Here is a 25,183-nt window from a genome sequence, read left to right as displayed (position 1 = left end):
GCCAAAGTTAGATTAGTTAAAGAGTAATGCATATCATTTTTTCCTTATTGTGCTGTACTTGTGAATATCTGTGTTACTCTCAAAATTGGATGGATTATTGATAAGTGAGTTAGTGTACATTGGGGCTGTAGTTAATATTCCCATTTGCTTAAAGAGGTACCTGCAAGACGTATGTTTCTGAAGTCCATGCATAATTCTAATGACACTCTTTTGTGCAATGAATACTTTTTGCCTAAGCAAGGAGTTACCCCAGAAAATTTCCCCGTAAGACATCACTGATTGAACATTGCAAATTATGTTAACTTGCAGACTTCAGTATCCCCAGAGTCAGCATTTATTCTTATGGAAAAAATAGCCAAACCTAAACATCTTAGCAGGTCTATGTCTACTATGTGGCTTTCTCAATTTAAGTCTTTGTCAATAGGCACACTAAGAACATACAATTCTCTTATTTCACGTTGATATACTAGGTTAATAGGAGGTGAGATGATTTTGACAGTACAAAAGTGGATGACCTGCAGTTTTTTTCCAAAGTTTAATGCTAGCCCTTTTGTGCAAAACCATTCAGTAATTTTCTCAAAAACATCATTTACTGTTTTCTCTGTTGATGTGTTGTTGTTTGGCTTCACAACAATGCTTGCACCTCCTGCAAACGCGATTAATTCTGCCTCATGATTCAAATAAAATGGCAGATCATTAACATAATGCATGAACAATAGTGAGCCACTGTGGGGCTCACATTGTAATGCATCTGGATGCAGATGATGTGGCATCATTGTATTACGTGAATTGTCTGGAGTAACTCTCTGCATTTTGGTTCTTAAATAAGAGCTAAAACAGGCATTTGCCACTTGGACAATGAATGGTCATCGTTTAGTTTCAATATGATGAACATTGAGGACTTTTGTGCACAGTTTACACTGACTGTAAATTGTGCTCTGGAGAAGTATGTGACTGTCTTCACTCATTCAGCCCCTTCCCTGTTCCCATTGCAGCCCTACACAGCCATCATTCCACCATCACACCCTGTCTTTTTATTTCTCTCCTTTTCCACTACTCCCCCCCGCCCTCCCCTGCCCTCTATCTAACCTGCAGTAGCTACCTGTTTCATAAAAACCTCTCTAATAGACTGTTATGAAAAGGAAAGTTGCTACTCACCATACAACGGAGATGGTGAGTCGCAGATAGACACAACAAAAAGACTCTTACAATTAAAGCTTTCAGCTGTTAAGGCCTACATCAACAATAGATGACACACACACACACACACACACACACACACACACACACACACACACACGCTTGCGCGCACAAGTGCAACTCGCACGCACAACTGCAGTCTCAGGCAACTGAAACTATACTGCGAGCAGCAGCACCAGTGCATGATGGGAGTGGCGACTGGGTGGGGATAACGAGGAGGCTGGGGCAGGGAGGAGGAGTGATACTGTGGTGGGAGTGGTGGACAGTGACGTGCTGCAGGTTAGATAGAGGGCAGGGTAGGGTGGGGTGAGGGGGGGTAGTGGAAAAGGAGAGAAATAAAAAGACTGAGTGTGATGGTGGAATGATGGCTGTGTAGTGCTGGAATGGGAACAGGGAAGGGGCTGAATGAGTGAAGTCAGTTAGTCACATACTTCTCCAGAGCACAATTTACAGTCGGTGTAAACTGTGCACATAAGTCCTCAATGTTCATCATATTGAAACTAAATGATTTCCATTCATTGTCCGAGTAGGATGGTAACGACTGCTTATCTGCTCTTCCCAGCAATGGGTTTATTAACTTCAGTAACAATCATCGCTATGATATCACTGACCAATCCCTGTCTCCATACTGACACTGTTGATAATGTCACATCTGTCTCTATCTATGAGATGTAATATATTTCAGGTGTGTGTGAGGTGTTGAACTAGCTCCTTAAGACAGTTTAGAGAGAGAGAGAGAGAGAGAGAGAGAGAGAGAGAGAGAGAGCGTTGTTTACTTGCAACAAAGAAAGCTCAGCAGCATAAGACTTATGCAGATCTGCATTCTAATTGGCACTTGCTTAATTAAAAAGGCTAGAACTTTAGTTTCATTGCTTGTACAACAACTGTGTTTCTTTCTGAGTCCACCTCATATTCTTTACTATCAAATGAAGTTCTTAAAACTATTGCTTATGTAAAGCATGGTCATTCGTTCACAGCACATTGCCACATTTCAACTCAACCTCCACAGCATCCTAGTCCATTGCTATGCTGCTCCAAATTCCAGTCCCTTGCCATAAGGATCATATCCTGGTGGAAGACCCAGGTGCAAGACCTGCCCAATCTGTCCACCAAGCTCTTTGTATTCCAGTCCTGTCACAGGTTTATCCCACCCCATCGGAGGCTGGGCTAAAGGTGAAAGCAGCCATGTCATATACCAGGTCTGCTGCAATCATTGCACAGCTTTTTGTGTTGGTATGACTACCAACCAGCTGTCTACCAGGATGAAAGGCCACCAGCAAACTGTAGCCAAGAGCAAAATGGACCATCCCATGGCACAACATGCGGCTGAGCTTAAGATGCTTGATTTCAGTGACCACTTCACAAATTGGGCCATCTAGATCCTTCCCTCCATCACCTGCTTTTCGGAATTGCACAGATAGGAATTCCCTTACAACACACTTTCCAGATCATCCTGACCTCAACCCGTGGTAACCTACTATCCACACACACACCACCCAATAGTTTCCACCCCCTTTGTTCTTTCATCTCCTCTCAATTCACATTCCCTTACCCTCATCTCATTGTGAGCCACTCTCTGCCAATGCACACACTGGTCTATTCTCTGCTTCTCTACTTTTCTGTTTCCCATTCCACAGCTCCCCTCCCTCACTCACAACCTTCTGATGCTGTGCCTGGCAGCCTTATCATGCCATCTAGATCCTGCATGCTTTGCCAGGCAGTGCTGACTCCTTTCTCCCCTTACCCATACCCTGTTATCCCTCTTCCATCCCCACCCTATTCCAGATTGTTGCTTCCGCTCGACATAGCACAGTGCGCTCTAGCCTGAGTGTCTGGAGATAGCAGTCATGTGTATGTGAGGTGTACTTGCTTATCTGAATGTGTGGGTGTGGGTGTGGGTGTGGATTGGTGGGCGGTCCATTTTAGAAAGCTGAAAGCACACATAATTAGTTGTCTTTTTGGTGTGCTTGTCTGGAATTCAACATCTCCTCTATATGGCGAGTAGCAGTCTGTCCTTTTCACAATATTGGCAGTATTCCGTCCTGAATTTTTGAAGAGTAGCTTCATATATGTGTAAAAGTAATGTACTAACAAAATTTCAGTTTGGTTTCCAGAAAAGCTTGTTAACTTAAAATGCTATGTGATGTCTCAAAGGTTTTTGGCTGCATAACTCATGGAGTTCTTCCAGATAAGCTTACGTATTGTGGTTTGAGTGGGACAGTGCACAAACTATTTAACTGGAAGAGTGCTGAAGGTTGAAGTAAACAGTTCATATAATGGACAAAAATCAGCATCTTCCTCAAAGTGGGGAGGCATCAAGAATGAGGTTCCACAGGGTTCACTTTTGAGTTCCTTATTGTTGTTATTATATATTACTGACTTGCCTCTTTCTGTTCACAAAGATGCAATGCTAGTTCTTTTTGCTGATGATAGTATAATAATCACACCCAACTAACAAGAATTAGTTGTGGTAATAGTAATGTCTTTGAGAAAATTATTAAATGGTTGCCTGCAAATGAAGTCTCATTAAATTTTAGGAAAACACAGTACAGTTTTGTACAGTAAATGGCATAACATCATTAATCAGTATAGAGTTTAAATAGATGAGACATTGAATGGGAAGGAACACATTGATGATCTACTGAAATGTTTGAGTTCAGCTACTTTTGCTATTAGGGTATTGCAAATTTTGGTGATAAAAATATCAGTAAATTAGCATACTGTGCCTATTTTCATTCACTGCTTGAGTACAGCATCATGTATTAGGGTAATTCAGTACTAAGGAAAACAGGTTTCATTGCACAAAAGCGTGTAATCAGAATAATAGCTGGAGCCCACCCAAGATTATCTTGCATGCATTTATTTAAGGAAATAGAGATATTCACCGTAGCTTCAAAATTCACTTATGAACTTTGTTAACTCATCCCAATACAAAAGAAATAGCAATGTACATATCTACAACAGTAGGAGAAAGGCTGATCTTCACTATTCTGGGTTAACTCTAACTTTGGCACAGACAGGGATGAATTATGCTGCCACAAAATTCTTTTGTTGGTTACTAAATAGCACCAAAATTCTGACAGATAGCCAACCAGCATTTAAAAACGAATCAGAAGGTTTTCTGAATGACAACTCCTTCCCTTAATAGATGCATTTTAGATATAAATTAGTAATAACACAATTCTTTTTTAAAAGTGTTAAATTATGACTTGTATAAAAACCTTTGTTTAACTGACGAATTCCACATAATTAAGGAGTGCCATGTCTGTGATGCATTCATGTAATTTAACAGGAGCAATTAATTATTTACATTAAACTGCATGTATTCCATGTTGGAGTTCCACATTAACTACACACAAAACAAGACAACAAAGACACACAGTGTTTGTGTGTCGGAGACTGACTTGAGATATGCAGCAGGTCACAGTCCTACAGCGTTGCATCATCAGCTCGGTTGCTGGAACATCAGCAATGGCACATTAACTGCCCTTGTCATAAAATGCCATGCCAGCTGACCACAAAATACTCTTCTCACCTCAAAAATGGACTTTTGACACCAATAATGCAGTTAACATATTCCCTGTTGGGTTTTGTCTCAGCATCTTCCTTATGTGTTTATTTAACGATTTTTCTGACTTTTGCCAGTTTCGATGGCTGACATTGCACCACTAGCAATGGAGGGCATGTGTCTGACCATGCGAGCCACCTGTGCTGGCGAAACGTGAGAAAAATCATTAAAGAAATGTTGGCCAAAGAACCGAAACAAAAGTCAACAAGTAAGATGTCAACGGGTGGCTACATAAGGCTCAACAGTTTTTTAGTGACACAGCATTTCTGAAGCTATTGGCAGCATAAGATCCAGAAAATGCATGTCCATCAGACACGCTGCCTTCCATCACGCACTCTGCCATGATGCTGTCTCCCCCAAAATGCAGATGACATCCTTATTTGTCATTTCCCTTTATTTTTTTAACAGTCATGTTTGCTACAAGCTTTAACTTCAAAAAATACCATTTGAACTTGAGAAAATTCATCCAACTACATTGTCTGTACACTCTTTTGTCTTCTCTCAACAGCCCACACAGAAAGTCTTAAAAAATTTATGCACTGTTTCGTGTCTTCCACCAGTTCATATAAATGGATGATTCACTCCTGTGATCAAGTAGTGTCCTCACACAGGTACTGTGCCTTTAGACAGAGGCTGAAAATTTGAACTCTGTGCCGGCCGATGTGGCCGAGTGTTTCTAGGCGCTTCAGTCTGGAACCGCGTGACCACTACAGTTGCAGGTTCAAATCCTACCTCGGGCATGGATGTGTGTGCTGTCCTTAGGTTAGTTAAGTTTAAGTAGTTCTAAGTTCTAGGGGACAGATGACCTCAGAAGTTAAGTCCCATAGTGCTCAGAGCCATTTGAACCATTTTTTGAACTCTGTCAGGTGCTATGCCTGCCACAGAGAGCAGAGCTCACATTGGTGTTTATCCTGTTGTGTCAACCAGCCTCTCCTGTACACATTCTCTGTACGCACATCCAGCTAGAAAGGCTGTAATGGTAGCCATGTAGCCAGTGGAACAGGAAAGAAAATGACTAGTAGTGGTACACGATATTCTCTGTCATGCACTGCTTCTTCTAGAAATTAAATTATAGGGTATTTTGAACAGATTCATCAGATTTCACAAGACTGTATCTTGACTGAAAATATAAACTAGTGGTGAATTTTAACTTATGCATAGAACTACAAACCTTTCATTTCCAAATGAACCATCTGAATTTACAAGGTGTATCTTTTACATGCATACACATACAAGTATGGAGTACTTTTTACAATTACATTGGGATCAAAGTTTTAATTTACCTTTCACAAATGTTCAATATGTCCCCCACCAGATGAACAACAACCAACCAGATGATAGTCATACTTTTTCCATACTTCTGCAAGCATGTCCGAAGTTGCTACCTTCACTTCTATTGATATGTAGCATCACTCAAAGTTGGTGGAAGGAGTGAAACATAGACAGTGTCTTTCACAAACCCCTATGAAACAAAAAACAAAATCAAATATCAGATGGTGTCACAATGTGAGATTATTACTCCCATTAAGACCGATCCATTGTTCAGACAGCTCTTCATTAAGAAATGCTCTTACATTCTCTTGTAACTGAACTGTGCCTGTTGAAATGGAGAATGTAAAGTGCCTTTTATTACTGTGTTGCTACCATTCTGACATGAAGCTCATCTGGTAGTGAATGAGTGTGCGAGCAAGGTAGTTGCATCTGACAGACCTCTACCAGCAACCACACTAACCAAAACCTTACTTTAGTTTCAGTGCACAATCTAAAACTTACCTAAGTTTGTATCTTCATTCATGTAGTAGATAAACTGTTGTAAATTGAATGGAGCATGGACCTCCCAGTTTTGTGCTTTACAGTGTTCATTAATAGTACTACAAGGTCTGCATTTGAATTTAAAACAGTGTGTTAATTACAACATACACCATTTTAAGTACAAATGGATACAATGGGGAAAATAATTTATCTGTGTAGTGCACACTGCCAAGTGTCAATGTGTATCCTTTTCCCGTTTTGATTTGTCTGACACACCGTCATAAGCCATAGTGGTTCAGGGAGCATTGAGCTATGGTAAGTATTACACAACACTTTAAACAACAAAAAAGACTTGTGATGTGCAAAGCCAAAACATATATAAATACCAGTGATCTAAATAAAAACTGGTGGCTAATGATGTGACAGGTACAAGAGTATTAGAAATATTATTTATAGAAAGCTACAAAAATATTTGCATTTGTGATGGTTTCCAAAATGTCTGCACTTTGAATGTACAAACTGGAACTATATACTGTATGCAATCTCTTTTAAGTATGTGAAATGTCCATGATTTGGAAAGGTTACATGGTGCGTAAGGGCCTGGAAATCTTTGGAAACTGTGGAAAGCAGGCCAGGAGACCAGTGCAGATGGCTTGTGAAGTGTAGATGTAGATGGAGGGACCTTGACAGATTTTGCTGACTGCAGTTCCATTCAAAGTCTGAGTGAGTCCTTCTGTAGATCAGAGCCTGGGATCAACTCAACCAGTTTGCATGCCAGCTGGTATTTCAGGTCTCCAGTTGGTATTGTCATTCATCAGTCAGTCCTTTGTGACTCATAAAAAGGTTTCTCCAGAGAGTAAACTCTCTGTAGTGCAGATATTAGGAGAGCCCAATCACATTTATTCTGCATAAATAGTATCTTCATTATTGTTATACGAGTATGTGTATAAAATTCATCTGCAAAGAATACATTAGATGTAATGTATTAACAATTCTTCTTCTTCTTCTTCTTCTTCTTCTATTCCAGCACTGCAGCCCACAAAGATCTTGTTGACCACCTCTGTCTCCTCCAGTCATCTGTATTTTACCAGTCTTTTTCCAGTTCAACACTCCTAATCTTCTCATATCTGTCTCTACATCATCCAGCTGTCACATTCTTGGTCTCCTCACTAAGCCGCTACCTTCTGGGTTTGCAGATAGCACTTTCTTTGGCACTCGCATTTCCTCCATTCTCTGCACATGCCACAACCACTGTAACCTTTGTGCCTTTACGTCTGTGGGGATTGGTGAATTTTATAGAATTCATACAGTCCTGCATTGTTCCTCAATTCTTCTCAAGAATGACTGCTGTCCGCAAATGCCATATTCTCTGTTGTCCTGTTGACAATAGTACTGTCTGTTTTGCTTGGCAACTTTCACCTGATAGCCTCGAGTGCAACATTAAATAATGTTGGTGATAAAGAATCTCTTTCCTTAAGTCCTTGAAAGATCAGAAAATTATTGTACTATTTGTCTTTAGCTGTTATTTTGTAGTTTCTGTTGCTTAGGGCCACCCAGATTGAAGCTGGTTGATTTTTCTGTGAGTAGAAACCTCACCATAAGTGTCATAATATTACAAAAAAAGGTCTATAAATGGACATGGAACTCTCTGGATGACACACAGTCAACCAGATAGATCATGTGCTTATCTAAACAAAGCGTGGCTGAGACATTAAGGATGTTAGGTGAAGAAAAGGGGGGGGGGTCTAATACTGATTTGGACCATTACATGGTAATGGTCAAATATAGGCAGAGGATATATATATATATATATATATATATATATATATATATATATATATATATATATATATATATATATATATATAACAGAGGGAAACATTCCACGTGGAAAAATATATCTAAAAAGAAAGATGATGAGACTTACCAAACAAAAGCGCTGGCAGGTCGATAGACACACAAACAAACACAAATATACACACAAAATTCAAGCTTTCGCAACAAACTGTTGCCTCATCAGGAAAGAGGGGAAGGAGAGGGAAAGACGAAAGGATGTGGGTTTTAAGGGAGAGGATAAGGAGTCATTCCAATCCCGGGAGCGGAAAGACTTACCTTAGGGGGAAAAAAGGACAGGTATACACTTGCACACACACACATATCCATCCACACATACAGACACAAGCAGACATATTTAAAGACAAAGAGTTTGGGCAGAGATGTCAGTCGAGGTGGAAGAGTAGAGGCAAAGAAGTTGTTGAAAGACAGGTGAGGTATGAGTGGCGGCAACTTGAAATTAGCGGAGATTGAGGCCTGGCGGATAACGAGAAGAGAGGATATACTGAAGGGCAAGTTCCCATCTCCGGAGTTCGGATAGGTTGGTGTTGGTGGGAAGTATCCAGATAACCCGGACGGTGTAACACTGTGCCAAGATGTGCTGGCTGTGCACCAAGGCATGTTTAGCCACAGGGTGATCCTCATTACCAACAAACACTGTCTGCCTGTGTCCATTCATGCGAATGGACAGTTTGTTGCTGGTCATTCCCACATAGAATGCATCACAGTGTAGGCAGGTCAGTTGGTAAATCACGTGGGTGCTTTCACACGTGGCTCTGCCTTTGATCGTGTACACCTTCCGGGTTACAGGACTGGAGTAGGTGGTGGTGGGAGGGTGCATGGGACAGGTTTTGCACCGGGGGCGGTTACAAGGATAGGAGCCAGAGGGTAGGGAAGGTGGTTTGGGGATTTCATAGGGATGAACTAACAGGTTACGAAGGTTAGGTGGACGGCGGAAAGACACTCTTGGCGGAGTGGGGAGGATTTCATGAAGGATGGATCTCATTTCAGGGCAGGATTTGAGGAAGTCGTATCCCTGCTGGAGAGCCACATTCAGAGTCTGGTCCAGTCCCGGAAAGTATCCTGTCACAAGTGGGGCACTTTTGTGGTTCTTCTGTGGGGGATTCTGGGTTTGAGGGGATGAGGAAGTGGCTCTGGTTATTTGCTTCTGTACCAGGCCGGGAGGGTACTTGCGGGATGCGAAAGCTGTCGTCAGGTTGTTGGTGTAATGTTTCAGGGATTCCGGACTGGAGCAGATTCGTTTGCCACGAAGACCTAGGCTGTAGGGAAGGGACCGTTTGATGTGGAATGGATGACAGCTGCCACCCATTCCACATCAAACGGTCCCTTCCCTACAGCCTAGGTCTTCGTGGCAAACGAATCTGCTCCAGTCCGGAATCCCTGAAACATTACACCAACAACCTGACGACAGCTTTCGCATCCCGCAAGTACCCTCCCGGCCTGGTACAGAAGCAAATAACCAGAGCCACTTCCTCATCCCCTCAAACCCAGAATCCCCCACAGAAGAACCACAAAAGTGCCCCACTTGTGACAGGATACTTTCCGGGACTGGACCAGACTCTGAATGTGGCTCTCCAGCAGGGATACGACTTCCTCAAATCCTGCCCTGAAATGAGATCCATCCTTCATGAAATCCTCCCCACTCCGCCAAGAGTGTCTTTCCGCCGTCCACCTAACCTTCGTAACCTGTTAGTTCATCCCTATGAAATCCCCAAACCACCTTCCCTACCCTCTGGCTCCTATCCTTGTAACCGCCCCCGGTGCAAAACCTGTCCCATGCACCCTCCCACCACCACCTACTCCAGTCCTGTAACCCGGAAGGTGTACACGATCAAAGGCAGAGCCACGTGTGAAAGCACCCACGTGATTTACCAACTGACCTGCCTACACTGTGATGCATTCTATGTGGGAATGACCAGCAACAAACTGTCCATTCGCATGAATGGACACAGGCAGACAGTGTTTGTTGGTAATGAGGATCACCCTGTGGCTAAACATGCCTTGGTGCACAGCCAGCACATCTTGGCACAGTGTTACACCGTCCGGGTTATCTGGATACTTCCCACCAACACCAACCTATCCGAACTCCGGAGATGGGAACTTGCCCTTCAGTATATCCTCTCTTCTCGTTATCCGCCAGGCCTCAATCTCCGCTAATTTCAAGTTGCCGCCACTCATACCTCACCTGTCTTTCAACAACTTCTTTGCCTCTACTCTTCCACCTCGACTGACATCTCTGCCCAAACTCTTTGTCTTTAAATATGTCTGCTTGTGTCTGTATGTGTGGATGGATATGTGTGTGTGTGCAAGTGTATACCTGTCCTTTTTTCCCCCTAAGGTAAGTCTTTCCGCTCCCGGGATTGGAATGACTCCTTATCCTCTCCCTTAAAACCCACATCCTTTCGTCTTTCCCTCTCCTTCCCCTCTTTCCTGATGAGGCAACAGTTTGTTGCGAAAGCTTGAATTTTGTGTGTATATTTGTGTTTGTTTGTGTGTCTATCGACCTGCCAGCGCTTTTGTTTGGTAAGTCTCATCATCTTTCTTTTTAGATATATATATATATATATATATATATATATATATATATATATATATATATATATATATATATATATAGAAACGGACAAGAAGTATAATGTGTATCCAATCATCACCAGTGAAATGGAAAGAACAAAATTCCCAAGAGAAAGAATAGAAGGGACAAGAGCGATTGCCATTGAGGAGGAAGCTGGCTCCGAAGAGTAGTGGCAATTGATGGAAAGAACAACAAGCCAAACAGTAGACAGTGCTCCAGCAAGATACATGGGCTACTAAAGAAAACTGTGAAGAAACGAGATGTGAAGCCAAAACTGTTTACAGACAGAAAAAAAGAGAGAATCTGAGAAAAATAGATTGAAGGACATTGAGGCATGTAGAAGTGAAAAGGATCTTAGAAGAATGTTCAAGGGAGGAAAAAAGATAAAACAAGAATGACAGCCTTGGACAACACTATGCAGGTATACAGAAGAAAAGTTGATAGGAGATGAAACTAAAATCATAGAAAACTAAAATCATAGGAAGATGGGAAGAATATTTTCAGGAACTATTGAAATCTGGGGAAATACAGGAATATGAAGAGCAGGAACAGGTGGAACAAGCTGATAGAAATGATGATACAAAGGAACCAACATTGGCATAAGTGATTGTAGCTGTTAAGGAGACAAGGAACTACAGAGCTGTTTGATGCGATAAGATACAAAGTGAAATTTATTAGTATGGTATTATAGATAGCTATTAAAGAAAATGCATAAGCAAATTTATAAAATACGGGGAAGTGAAAAAACACCAACAAACTGGAACACATCCATTATTATACCAATACATAAGAATGGTAGTAGAACAATTTACAGTAAACACAGAGGAATAGCGCTAGAAAATGCTGTCTTACAAAATACTTTCTAGAATACTGAACAAGAAATTAAAAGCATATGTGGAAGCTATGGTTGGGGAATTCCAGTGCGTGTTCAGGAAGGAGAGCAACAACAAATGAGATGTTTGCCCTTGGGTTGGAAAAGTGTTAAGACTTCAGTATTGTGGTGTATCACCTACATGCGCATCTTAAAACAGCTTATGACAGTGTCAATAGGAATGGTCTCTTTAAGGTGATATGGAAACTGGAGGGACTGCCATAGTTAATAAGACTCTTGAAAATTGCCGTAAGCAACACCAGTTGCAAAATAAAAGCCAATTTACTAGCAATTTCACAGATTTAATTGACTTGCAGATTGACATCTCCATTGTACATGGTGTTAAGACAAGTTATATATGCTATTAAATTTCGTACCTGGTGAAAGAACAGTTCCATAGAATACTCAAGAGTTTTAGTGTATGTTACAGTATATCCAATTCATCTAATCTCTTTTACAGTATTTTTATTATTTTGTACAAATGAACATTCTATAGACTTAAGATTTAATTTATTTTAACTGCACATAAAATGGCTTGTCTCTGTCTGTATTTCATGTTTGTAAGTCCATCTTTGCTCCATTTGTTTCAATTTTTGGTCTTGAAAAATTGATAACAATGTTATGTACTATTATACTTTAATATTTATGAATTATTTTACATTTCTTTTATGGAAATATGCATCACCTTTTTTGTCTGTTGTGGCGCCATTATGTATTTCATTTTTCCACTGATATTTTTCTTTGCAGATTTTTCACAATGCTTGGTTTGCATTACCTCTTCTCAAGATAAGGAATATAGATCAACTGCAGTGCATTCGAACACAAGCAGGCAACAGTTTATTACTGACACTGCAATGTCAGAAAGTGGAGAAGATAAAACCTCCCACTTAGATAATAACAAAAAACTGTCTAAAGATGGAAATCCATCAGATGCTGAAGTGGTATCAAGCTATGAAAATGCCATGCCTATAAAGAGCACACTGTCATCTATAACATCGAAAGAGAAGTCCACAGATTTATCAGGATGTAATTCTTATGTTTTGGAAACTTCCAACAGTATGGATACTTCTCAGGGATCCATTGTAAATCCTGTACCTGTGGTTTCAGTATGTATCACTTCTTGCACCCAGCAATTAGATGATGTAAGTGTTATAGATAAAGACAAAACAGAGACTATTTCTAGTGAAGAGAGTAGAGCTGCTCATAATGCAAGTTCCAGTAGCATGCCACCTGTCAGATATCTTTTGAGCTACCAAGACAATTTGAATGACAAGTTTGAACAGCCTACAGGCAATACTATAACACTGGAAAAAAACAATCCTGGCAAAGATGTTAATCAATCAGTACATCTGTTCAACGATTTAGCCGCAGACATAGATAAAAGGATATCTGCTGCTTCATTTTTTGATCCATCACAAATGTCAGAACATGCAGATAGTGAAACAAATGTGTTGAATTGTAAAGGTGTGTCATCTGTTGACAATGAAGTGGCAACAAGTAGAAAATTAAAATCTGATAATATCTGCGGAAATGGTTACTTGTGTGATAAAGAAATCCCAGCTACTGGTAAGCGTCCTGCTTCAGAGTCAGATGCTAAAAGTAAAGAATATGAGAATATGCAAAATTTGCACTTGCGAAGAGAATATGAGGATAAAATGGCAACTGCAGATGGTGGGTCCAATGAAAAAATAAATTTTGATGAAAAGTCACAAAATCCAGTAAAAGTGTTAAGCATGTCAGACCCAGTTAACAATACAGTAACACGTACAACCAGTCAGAAAGTTAATAGCCGTCCTGTGGCCACAGAAAGTATGGAGACTGATTTGAAACTGAATGCAGTATCTGATGTGACAGTTTGTAATGCTACTGTGCTTGATAGTACCCCTGAAGATGTTAAAAATTTAAGTTCTCCAAATTCTAGCGAAGAAAATATAGAGAATGTTAACTCTACAGGGATCTCAACTTCTCCAACATTGTTGGGAAAAACTGACCACTTAACCGTTTCATCTTGTGAAACTGGTGAATGTGGTACAAGTCTGCTTCAGGTGGATGAAAAGTCAAATTCAGAAGAATTGAGCGATGTTTTTAAAAATACCAGTTCACTTCTTTCAGCACCTAAGATTTGCAGGAAAAGGAAAAATAGTGATTGTACAAATACAGAGAATAGTAATTCAAAGATCCAAGTTTTAGAGCTCGACAGTGACAAATTGACTATTCCCAGTTACATAAAAACAACAGTGGAGGCAGCACAATGCCACTCTGGTTCAGATAAAAGCCACAATGAAAAAGTTTTCACAGAGGATTTTAACTGTTCTCTAGAAAGGAAGCTTCAGCTCCCAGGTGATGTATCAGATTCATATGAAACATCTGCAGCAGGCAAGTCTGAGAACATTGAGGAGACGTCTGGTCATTTGAAAACCTCTGCTACTGATGACAATGGTACACTTCATTGTCATGAATATTCAAAATTTAGGGCTAGTCAAAATGTAACTGAATCACAAGGTAATACTCAGAATGATGAACTGCTTAGAAACAGCAGTGTTGGAGCATCAGAAGTGACCAAGCCAAATAATAACCACATCAGCCATAATAATTATAACAATACAGTTGGTGCAGCAATAATAAGAAGCAAGGATGGTACAGAATCAGATGCTGATGTACACAGTGTGGTTTGTGGCCAGAAGAGAAAAACCAGCCAACGTGAGTTGTGTTTGCCAGAAAGCAGTGCTGAAATGCCATTGGAGAAAAAGAAGTATATTCCTTCTCCCACACAAAAAACTGGATGTCCAGAACAGTCAGAGGGAATCTTGGAAAGTGTTGCACTTTGTTCCAACAAAGAAAAGGCAGAAGTGTCAATTGCTAAGTGTGTTTATAACACACGGCATAAAGGAACACTACACACTGTTCTAAAATTAGATCAAGCTTCTGGGTTTTGTTCCCCACTTATTGGTAGAGGTAGGGGGAGAGGCAGAGGTAGAGGAACAGCGAAGGAAGGGATAGTGGGGCAAGGTGAGGGCTCTCCACTCTGTGGCCGAGGAAGAGGGAAGGAAGAGACAGTGGGGCATGGTGAGGGCTCTCCCCTGTGTGGCCAAGGGAGAGGGAGGAAGGAAGAGCTGATGGGGAAAGGGAGAGGCAGAGGCAGGGGAAGAGGCCGAGGATATGGGAAAGGAGAGGTGACAGATAGCTGCAGCCAGATGCTAGACAGTGGTCTCACACTGCTCGATAAAGATGCTTCTTGTCCTGCTCTTGTGAAAACTGAATCAGTAGGTACTGAAAATGAAGGCAATATTACCACTGGTTCAGATATGGCAAGTAGTTGCAATGAGCCCAGTGGAAGTGTGCCAGCTGCAAAAAGAAAGAGGGGCAGAGCAAGTGTAAAAATCTGGCCTGCAGAGATGACGGGGATTGATGATAGTGCAAATGAAGAAAAAAAAGACAGTGGCTCTTTGAGTTTCATTAATCCATCTCGTGATCTTGATACTAATATCAGATCATCCTCAAGTGCTGGCAAAGCAGATGTAAATGACCCTGAGGAAAATGATAAAGTTAAAATCAGAGAAGGTGAGCAGAGCAATGGATGCAAGAATATTCACTCAGACTTTGAAGATGAGTCATTTTCAAAAGAAAATGAAGGAGAAGTAATGACTGACTACAGAAGAGCTAATGGTAAACGAGGTAGTACAAGAAAAGATCAAATTATGACTAGTAATGACAGTATACTCAGCAATGAAGATAAACAAAGTAAAGAAAGGAACACAATTGATGATACCTTTGAAGATGAGGAATATTCCCCACAGCATAGGAGAAGAGGTAAAACAGACATGAGAAGAGCTAGTACCAGCAAAATTCCCAACAATCAAGATGGGAAGAGCCCCGAAGACAGCATAATAAATGAAAGCAATTCAGTAACGCCAAGAGAGGACAGTCAGAACGATGGATATAAAAATATTAATTCAAACTTGGAAGATGAGCCATTACCGAAACAAAATGATGGAAGGATAATAACAAGCCTAAGAAGAAAACGCGGGAGACCTAGAAAGGATAAAATAATAGTTAGTAATGACAGTATGTTCTGCAGTGAAGATGAACAAAGTGACAAGGTCAACTCAGTCAATGATACCATTGAAGATGAAGAATATTCACCACAGCATCAAAGAAGAGGAAAAGCAGAAGCAAAAAGAGCTAGTGTTGAAGGAAGCATAGAAACGAGCTTAAGAAGAGGCACTGGAAGACGAGGGAGACCGAGAAAGGATAAAATGATGGCAGGTAATGACAGTATGTTCAGCAATGAAGATGAACAGAGTGGTGAAGACAACACAATTGATGACATATTTGAAGATGATGAATATTTACCACAGCCTAGAATGAGAGGAAAAAGAGAATGTAGGAGAACTAGTGCCAGAGTGTCCAGCAGTCAAGGGGGGGAGAGCCATGAAGACAGTATGACAAACGAGAGCATTGAAGGTAAAAGAAGAGGCACGAGACAGGGACAAAGAGGGATGGTGGCGACACCTAGCACTAGTAAAACATCTGGTAATGACAGTAACGAAGATGATCAGAGTCGTGAAGATAGCTGTGAGGACAATGACTATTCACCACATCAAAGAAGAACAGGTAATGCGCGAAGAAAGACATGGACAAGAGGAGGAAGGGGGAGGGGGAGGGGGAGGGGAAGGGGAAGAGGCAGAGGCAGAGGCGGCATATGTAGCAGCAGAGGACAAGGAACGCAGTTTACTGGAGAAGATGCTACTGAAATTCAGGTAATTCTTCTTTGTGTTTTGTATAAAATATTATATGTTGTATTGATGAAAAATTTACTGTTGATGGCTGGGATTTACTTTAGAGTTGAAATGTGCTGTTCAGGTTAGGCTGCAAATGCTTTGTGTAAGTTAGCAAAATGTTAGTGTAATCTGTATGTGTTTTCCCTCAAAACTGTTGTGTAAACTTAGGTTTATAGGTGAGTTGTGATTAAAGGGCAAATTATTGTTGGTATCTGGTGGAAGAAATGACAGATATTTTATGTTATCACTTATATCCAGAAATAGAAATTGAGTCTGCAGTGGTGCATGTGTTAAGAACATTAGACTAAATATTATTGCTTTCAGTTTTATAACAGATAACCGCCACATGAGTGTCATACTATGGTCATACCAATGACACATCATCAAGCACAACAGGAATCATAGTCAGAAGAATTTCTAGAAATGTTTGTCCGTTAAAGCATTGTGGATGAGCAACTGACCCTAGTAGATGGTTATCGGCAGTATCAAATCACTTACCCTTATAGAATAATTGCTAATTCAATTATCACATGGAACTTCCTGTAGTCCAAAAATGATTGTTTTTTAATGCCATTCTCCTGAAAAGTCTGCTTTCAGTGAAGCCCCAGAATGGTGATGGCTTACTGGGAAGGCTATGAAAACATTTCCTGTGGAAAAGATTAGTTTGCAATATTCCTAAAGATATTGCATTTTACAAAGTAGTAGCATTTTTTATGTAGTACACAAATCATACAATCATTATACAAAGTCAAGATGGTTATTTCTCAATCTGGCAGAGAGACGACATCGATACCAATAATTTTTTGTTTTTGTTTTTGCTATGGTGTTATATGCTGCACAATAATGTGTCGACTAGACAGTTTTGTTTATACAATGTTTTAAAGTAATTTTGTTCTGTGTGCTTCATTCATCTGGATGGACTGGTATGCCACACTCTTAAAATTACTTGTTTCATGATTATTGTCTACAGATATTTGTCCAAAATTCATTAAGATTTTATGAGTTGTTTGATCATTCATTTTTTATAACATTTCTGCCCCAATGTTTTTGCCAACTGTGTTCTCCCCATCTGGTATTTATTTTGTGTGGGAACTAGGATTACTATATATCTTGGAATATCACAGACAAGAGAAAACATCTTCCAAGAATAAAGTTCAGTCTTCGGTAAAATTCTCACCTAACTCTCCCTTGTTCAGATTATGCCAAGAAATTCCGGTTAGTAGACTCACCTGGCATTTTCTCTGCTGCATATACATCCTTTGTGGATACAGTTACACAAATAAGGTAAGATAGAGCTGCAAATGTTAAAGTTCTGTTATTGTGTGATCATTTTGAGAAAACATGAATCCTTGTTGTTGGGCAGAGAATGGGAGCTTCAGATTACGATCACAAAAAATTTTTCATTTACACGAGGCAGACTGCACATTATCACCACCATCTTCTTTATTGCTTCATAAGATTTGCTGAATGCAGGAAGAACTTCTTGCTCATTCACCAGCGAACTTCAACCTTTGTATCCCCCAGAAGCCATTTTGCAGTATCATTGTCACCTACACAACTTGTGGCCTGCACTCTTCGTACAAGCAAAAACTGCACAGATGGACAAGACCAGTTGCTCAAATCTAAACACGTTGCCTGCTGTTATATACAGTGGATAACTTGGGCTGTGTGTCATTCAAAATTGGTACTAAACAACAAAAGTCTTGGACTTCTTGCATCGGCAAACTAGGAGGCCGCAAAAGTATCCAAAACAGTGTGTGGGATGTCGTCCAGCATTGAAGTGGAAAAGTTTAAGAAATGAGTGGCTGAATTGAAATATGATACATATACAGTAAAATCCCCTTTTAACGCTTTTCACTGGACAGTGCAATGCAGGAAAGTGTAAAATACAGTAAAGCATAGGAAATGCAACAAGCCGTAGATTTTATGTCTATTGTTGTCTGATTACAAAGATTTCCAACTTCAGTGTTTTAACCAATATTGTGTTACAAGTTTCATTTACCATAATTTTATAATGGTTATCAGTAATAAGTCTCACATTAGAACACACATATATTTTTAAGGTGTTTTGCAAAAGACTTTTGCTCCATTGTTTATTTACACCATTGTACGTGGTTAGAATGGAGAGGGAAACACATGCATGCATTTGTGTGTCAGCACTTGGCCATAGCTTTGTGAGTACTACAAAGGCAGTGACTGGGTGCTACACACACAAAAGAATCAGATAGTGAGTATCATTAAGCCAGTGACTCAGCGTACTTCCCTACCCTTCCAAACACTGTGACCTTATAATACAGGTGGCCTTGACCCAAACACCAACAATGAAAATCTTGCTTATCATGCTAACACTACATTACAGTATAAATAATTTTGTGTATATTCTGCATTTTTTTATTTGTCCCAAGGTCAACTTTGAGCAGGAATATGATGCATCTTTTGCAGAAATCAGTAGGAAAATCACTGTTAAAGGTCATGATAAAATCAAAGGAAACTTCAAATGTCAAACAATGGAAACTCTAGGTGGGAACATAAACAATGTAGGAAAAGATAAGATTGCTACTTACTGTAAGGAAGATACGTCAAGTTGCAGAGAGGCATGATTGAAAGGCATAGCTTTCGGTCACAACCTTTGTCGGTAAAAACACACACACACACGCGACCACCAATTGCTACATCACATGATATGCAAGCTGCAATCTGGAAGGGGTGGGCAAGGGCAAGGGCAAGGGATCGTTGTGTATGGGTGGGAGAGAGAAAACTCCATCTGGTGGAGTGTGCAGGGACTAGACTGCCAACAGGTACAGAATGAGGAGGTTGTGGTGCAGGGAGGTGGGGAAAAAAGTAACAAGAAAGGAGCAGAATGATGAAAGATGGGCGGATGTGTTGCCACAGGGCTGCAAATAAAAAGGTTGGGAGATGAGAATGGGGAGGGGGGGGGGGGAGATGATAGGACATAGGGGTGGAAACTGTTGGGTGGAGAGCCGGCCGGAGTGGCCGTGCGGTTCTAGGCGCTACAGTCTGGAACCGAGCGACCGCTACGGTCGCGGGTTCGAATCCTGCCTCGGGCATGGATGTGTGTGATGTACTTGAGTTAGTTAGGTTTAATTAGTTCTAAGTTTTAGGCGACTGATGACCTCAGAAGTTAAGTCGCATAGTGCTCAGAGCCATTTTGTTGGGTGCAGAGAGTGGGGGTATGTTACCGTAGGTTGAGGCCGGGATAATCCCACTGTGAGTTGTGCTTGCTTGTGTGTGTGTGTGTGTGTGTGTGTGTGTGTGTGTGTGTGTGTGTGTGTGTGTGTGTGCTGATGAAGGCTGTGGCCAAGCTATATGTGAGTCTCTTTTAACCATGCCTCTCTGCAACTTGTCATGTCTTCTTCATGGTAAGTAGCAATCTTACTTTGCCTACATTGTTGATAAAACTTCAGATATCGAAAATGTTGTAACACAGAATTGGTATTGATGGAAAAGTGTTGTATTGAGAGAATAAGACTTCTTTTGGAACCAACAAAAATAAACATAAAAAGCAGAAAAATGTAAAATGTGGGAACGTAAAACCGGGTTTTACTATATGGTGAAAATAACCCATGTGTAGGACATCTTAAAATTACAGCTATACATGGCAATCTCGAGGAAGTGCAGTGTATGGCTGTCGACAATCAGTGATTAAAGGTGTGTGAAATTGCTGACTCATTAGGCCTATCATGTGAATCAATATGGCATATATTAGAATGAGCATTAACAAGAGTTTGTGAAAGTTAGATAATGCTTTTGTTGAGTATTTCCAGAATGAAATGCTAGAACAAATGCTTCAGTTTGTGTGGATCATTTCAAAAAGAATCTCTCTCTAATTTTGCACACAATGTGTTATTGTTTATGAAAGTGGGTTTTTTTAGTTCACCCCATGTATGAAATGCTAATCAAAGCAGTGGGTGGAAGTTTGTCTTGGTTGTGAAAAAGGAAAGGTATTTCATCTGCTGTGTTGGTTGGGATGAAGAAGGAAATCTTGATTTTTTTTATGAAGGGTAAAACCATAATGGGTTAATTCTGTGCAAGTTCTCCAGACCACCTAAATCAAAAACGTGAGAAGAGCCATGAGTAACAAAAGAGAAATATTGTCTTTCATTGGGAAAATGAAATGTGCCTCAGCAGTAAAGAAAACTGAAGGTTTCATGGTACAGATTGTTGGAACATCTTCCTTGTTTACCAGATTTGGCACTCCTAAACCTTTACGTCTTCCAAAATGTAACTAAATTTGTGGCTTGTAAATTTTATAGTATTGAAGGCGCTATGGCTGCTTCATATGGATGTTCCACTCACTTTGCAGGATCACACTTCAGGGATGATTGGGTAGAGTTCATTAACCTAAAATTGGACTGTGTCATAAAACGATTGTAGTTTTGAATCCACATTTCTTCACTAACAGGCTGAGAACTTTACACTGGTTCTATACTGCTGCTAGGGCTCTTGCCTGGAGCTTCTGCTGGTGTTGTGTTTAATGTCCTTTAGTACTCCATCCTTCCACTTTTATGCAGTTTTAATGCAGCCATCTTCCACCTCCAATTCATCTGTCAAATGGTGTGATGTTTCACAAACTCGCAAAAGTGGATGTAAAACTTCCATAATACACAATACTGGAGCATTGTATAACTACACTTGATGGCATTCACCCCATACACAATCCGTTGCTAAAAGTGGTGTCATACTCCTCACCACCAACCTTATCATTAGTTGTTGGACATTCACTGTTGGCTCTTCCCATGCACTGCAGTCTTAACCCTTGAGCAGGCACGCCGGCGAACAGAGTGCGCCAAATTTATATAACGATGTATCCAACTTGTTATCATCAATGGAGACCTTTGAAACTTGACATATTCTTTCGTCATTGTTTGACGACTGTCATGTTCTGTGAAGTAACTGTCGGTGCTAAGGAATTTGTTAAATGGAGAATGTAGTATAATGCTGTTACTTCTGGCGCACTCAGTGCACCGTGCAACTGGTCATGTAAGTATTTTTTTTACATCTTCGAACATAGTGGTTATTTTACTTACAGTGTTCCTATGGCCTGTGTTCAATATAAATTTTTATTTTAGGGCAAGAAAGCATTTAACTAACAAGGAACTCGAATGGCTCTTGAATGAAGATCCAGATTTTACAAAAGATGTAGACACTGTATTGAACGATGATTCTGATGTGGTAGTGGAGGTAATTACTCGTAGCGACCATGACACTGAAAGTGAACAAGAGTATAAGTCAGACGAAAATGAAGACAATAATTGTCAACCAGCTTCTATTAGTGATTGGTTTTTGGGAAGAGACAAAACTTCTAAATGGAGGAAAAGTACTGGCTGTGCCACAAGCAAAGCGAGAAGAAAAAATATTGTTAAAATTTTTCCAAGACCCAAGGCTATTGCCAGGGTTGTAACAACCGAGATTTCTGGATTCCTCAAGATAATTAACATGGAAATGATCGATACTATTGTGAAATAAATGAAAGAGACAAAAAAGAAATGATGAAAAGTAAAATACTGGCACTCCTTGGGTTACTTTATCTCATCAAATGAAGAAAGCCAACCATAGGAATTTAATGGAAATGTGGAATATCGATGGTTAAGAAATCTAAATTGGAAGAGCTGTGATGAGCAACAAGCAGTATCTATTCTTACTGCATTGTATATGTTTTGACAATAAAAACACGAAAGAAGAGAGCAGAAGATCTGATAACTTGTCCGCAGTACATTCAATTCTGTGATAACTTGTCCGCAGTACATTCGATTCTGGATGGGTTTGTAACCAATTGAAAAGTATGTACAGCATCGGTGAGTTTGTAATCATTGATGAGAAACTTTAAGCTATTCATGGCTGTTGTGGATTTGTGCAATATATCCCCAACAAACCTCTCAAATATGCATTAAAATATTTGCGCTTTGTAATGCAAAAACATTTTTTATGAGCAACCTTGAACTTCAGTGTGGAAAGCAGCCCGAAGGACCTTATGCAGTCTCAAATTCAGTGTCAGAAATAGTTCACAGACTTGTGAGTCATATAGAGGGATCCAACAGGAATATAACTATGCACAAGTGGTATACAGGTTGCCCCTTGGCTATGTTGCTATTAGATAAAAGGCTTACGTGTATTGGGACACTCAGAAAGAATAAACAAAAAATTCCATTGGAATTCCTGCCTAAGACAAATCGATTATTTGTTTCATCCGTCTTTGGGTATAAAAACGATTTGATGTTGGTTTCGTACATACCAAGGAAGAACAAGGCAGTTTTGTTGTTGTCAACTATGCATGATTCAGGTACTATCATGAAGATTCTTGAAAGCCAGAGATTGTGTTAGATTACGATGAGACTAAGGGTGGTGTTGATGCAGTTGACCAGATATGTGGCACATATTCTGTGGCTCGTATAATGAGAAGGTGGTCTTTGGTAATCTGTTTTGCTCTAATGGGCATTGCTGGTATCAATGCCCAGATCCTTTTTTACTCAAATGGACAAAATCGAAAGGTTGTGAGAATAGTATTTCTGAAAAACCTGGCTTATGACCTCATAAAACCACATCTAATAGAAAGAGCCAAGATCCAGAGCCTTCTCAAGGACATATCGCCGTTACTTCAAAGGTACCGGACAACATCTGAGAAAGTTGAGAAGCATTTGGCTAAGAAATGGGGACGCTGTGTTATTTGTGAAAAGGCCAAGAATATTAACACAACAGTAAAGTGTGAGTCTTGTAATACTTTTGTTTGCAGGAAGCATATGAATGTTAGTTACACCTGTGAAAAGTGTTAAGTTACACTGGTAGACTCAGATGATTTGTGATTTGAATCTTGACATCTCTTAAATTACTAAGTAGTGAACATGGCTTGTCTGTGAGCTGTAATAATATGGTTTCTGTTGGCATTTACTATGAAGATATTAATTTTCAATGCTGACAGCAAAATATAGATTTTTTTGATCTATGTCACTTAGGTGTTTAGATGTGTATCAACTTTTCTAAATAAAGTATAATTAACAGCCATGTTAAATAACGAAACATTCTGCCCCACTACAAGCGAGCAACAGTGTATAGACGTTTTTTGGCTGGATATGTAACGTTATTTCTTAATGTTCTCCACTGTACCCATAATAAATTATTAATCCTATATTATTAATTGCACAATAAAATTTGTTACTTCGATATTATTAATATCATTTTGAGCAATACTATATCTACCCTTAAAAACAATAAACTAATTAATATCAGTACCAGCGTGAGAACATACAAAAATAATTATAGAACTGAGCAGCGAAAGGGGTGCACAAAATGCGCTGCGCGATTGATTGTGCAATAGAAAAGCGCGCGCCTGCCGGAGGGTTAAGACTTATGCATTCATATTGCTCCAGTATATTTTCTAACATCATCTACCCACTCTTCATTGCATAACTATCTCATTGTATTCTTATTCCTAGAAATACAGCAAATAACTTTCTTTGTCAGTCTAGCAACCATTCACCTGGATACATGCCCTGCTCATCTCCATTTCATTTTCCATTTTCATTACAGTTGTAAAAACAATCTTCCTCTAGTCTGTTCCCCAATCAATTTCTTTTTTTCTCTAACTCCACTAGTAATTCTCATCATGCATCTCTTCTCTGCTTGCTAAGCAACCTCCAGCTTCTGAATACGAGGGTTACTCCAAAAGAAATGCACACTATTTTTGTAAAAATACAGTTTTCATTCTGCATGTGCGAAAGTTTTACAGTGTGCAAATACATCCTTCCCGATCCTTCCCGCTTGTTTTCAAACTTAGTTCAACCTGTTCCTGTGAGTGGCGCCATCACAGCATGTCTTCAAGATGGCTGCTACACTTGATGTTCGTCAGAAGCAATGTGCTGTCATAGAATTCCTGTGCTGTGAAAACGAGATAGTGGGAAACATCCACAAGAGGTTGGAAAAGGTGTATGGAGATGCTGCTGAAAGATGCATCACAGTGAACAAATTGTCATGCTACGTTGGGATAGGGGAAGGAAGTGTTTGCAGAATACTGAAAGTGTTGGCATTAAAAAGGTTTGTGCCAGGTGGGTTCCCAGGATGTTGACAGTGGCTCACAAAGAAACAAGAAAAACGGTATGCATCGAACTTTTGGAACAGTACGAGAATGGTGGAGATGAATTTCTTGGAAGAATTGTGACGGGTGATGAAACATGGTTCCATCATTTTTCACCAGAGATGAAGAGGCAATCAATGGAGTGGCATCATGCAAATTCACCCAAGAAAAAAAAATTCAAAACCACACCTTCTGCTGGAAAAGTTATGGCTAAGGTGTTTTTCGATTCCGAAGGACTCTTGTTTATGGACATCATTCCAAGTGGAACTACCATAAATTCTGATGCATATGTGACGACACTGAAGAAACTTCAAGCTCGACTGATTCGTGTTCGACAACATCGGCAAAAGCAGGATGTTTTGCTGTTGCGCCGGCCGCGGTGGTCTAGCGGTTCAGGCGCTCAGTCCAGAACCGCGCAACTGCTACGGTCGCAGGTTCGAATCCTGCCTCGGGCATGGATGTGTGTGATGTTCTTAGGTCAGTTAGGTTTAAG

The 25,183-nt window shown here is 40.1% G+C and overlaps 1 protein-coding gene across 1 annotated transcript in view; it reads left to right on the top strand.

Annotated features, from left to right (window-relative positions):
* LOC126195552 (uncharacterized) overlaps positions 1–25,183 on the top strand; it is a 322,158-nt gene that overhangs the window by 146,402 nt on the left and 150,573 nt on the right. Inside the window, exon 12 of the mRNA XM_049934175.1 lies at positions 12,568–16,580. Coding sequence (XP_049790132.1) covers positions 12,568–16,580 — 4,013 coding nt within the window. The remainder of the gene's footprint in view (positions 1–12,567; positions 16,581–25,183) is intronic.

This window comes from Schistocerca nitens, chromosome 7 (assembly GCF_023898315.1).
Source record: "Schistocerca nitens isolate TAMUIC-IGC-003100 chromosome 7, iqSchNite1.1, whole genome shotgun sequence".
In the NCBI taxonomy this organism is placed as follows: domain Eukaryota; kingdom Metazoa; phylum Arthropoda; class Insecta; order Orthoptera; family Acrididae; genus Schistocerca; species Schistocerca nitens.
The sequence above is the reverse complement of the archived record's forward strand: the minus strand, read 5'-3'. Positions and strand labels throughout refer to the sequence as shown.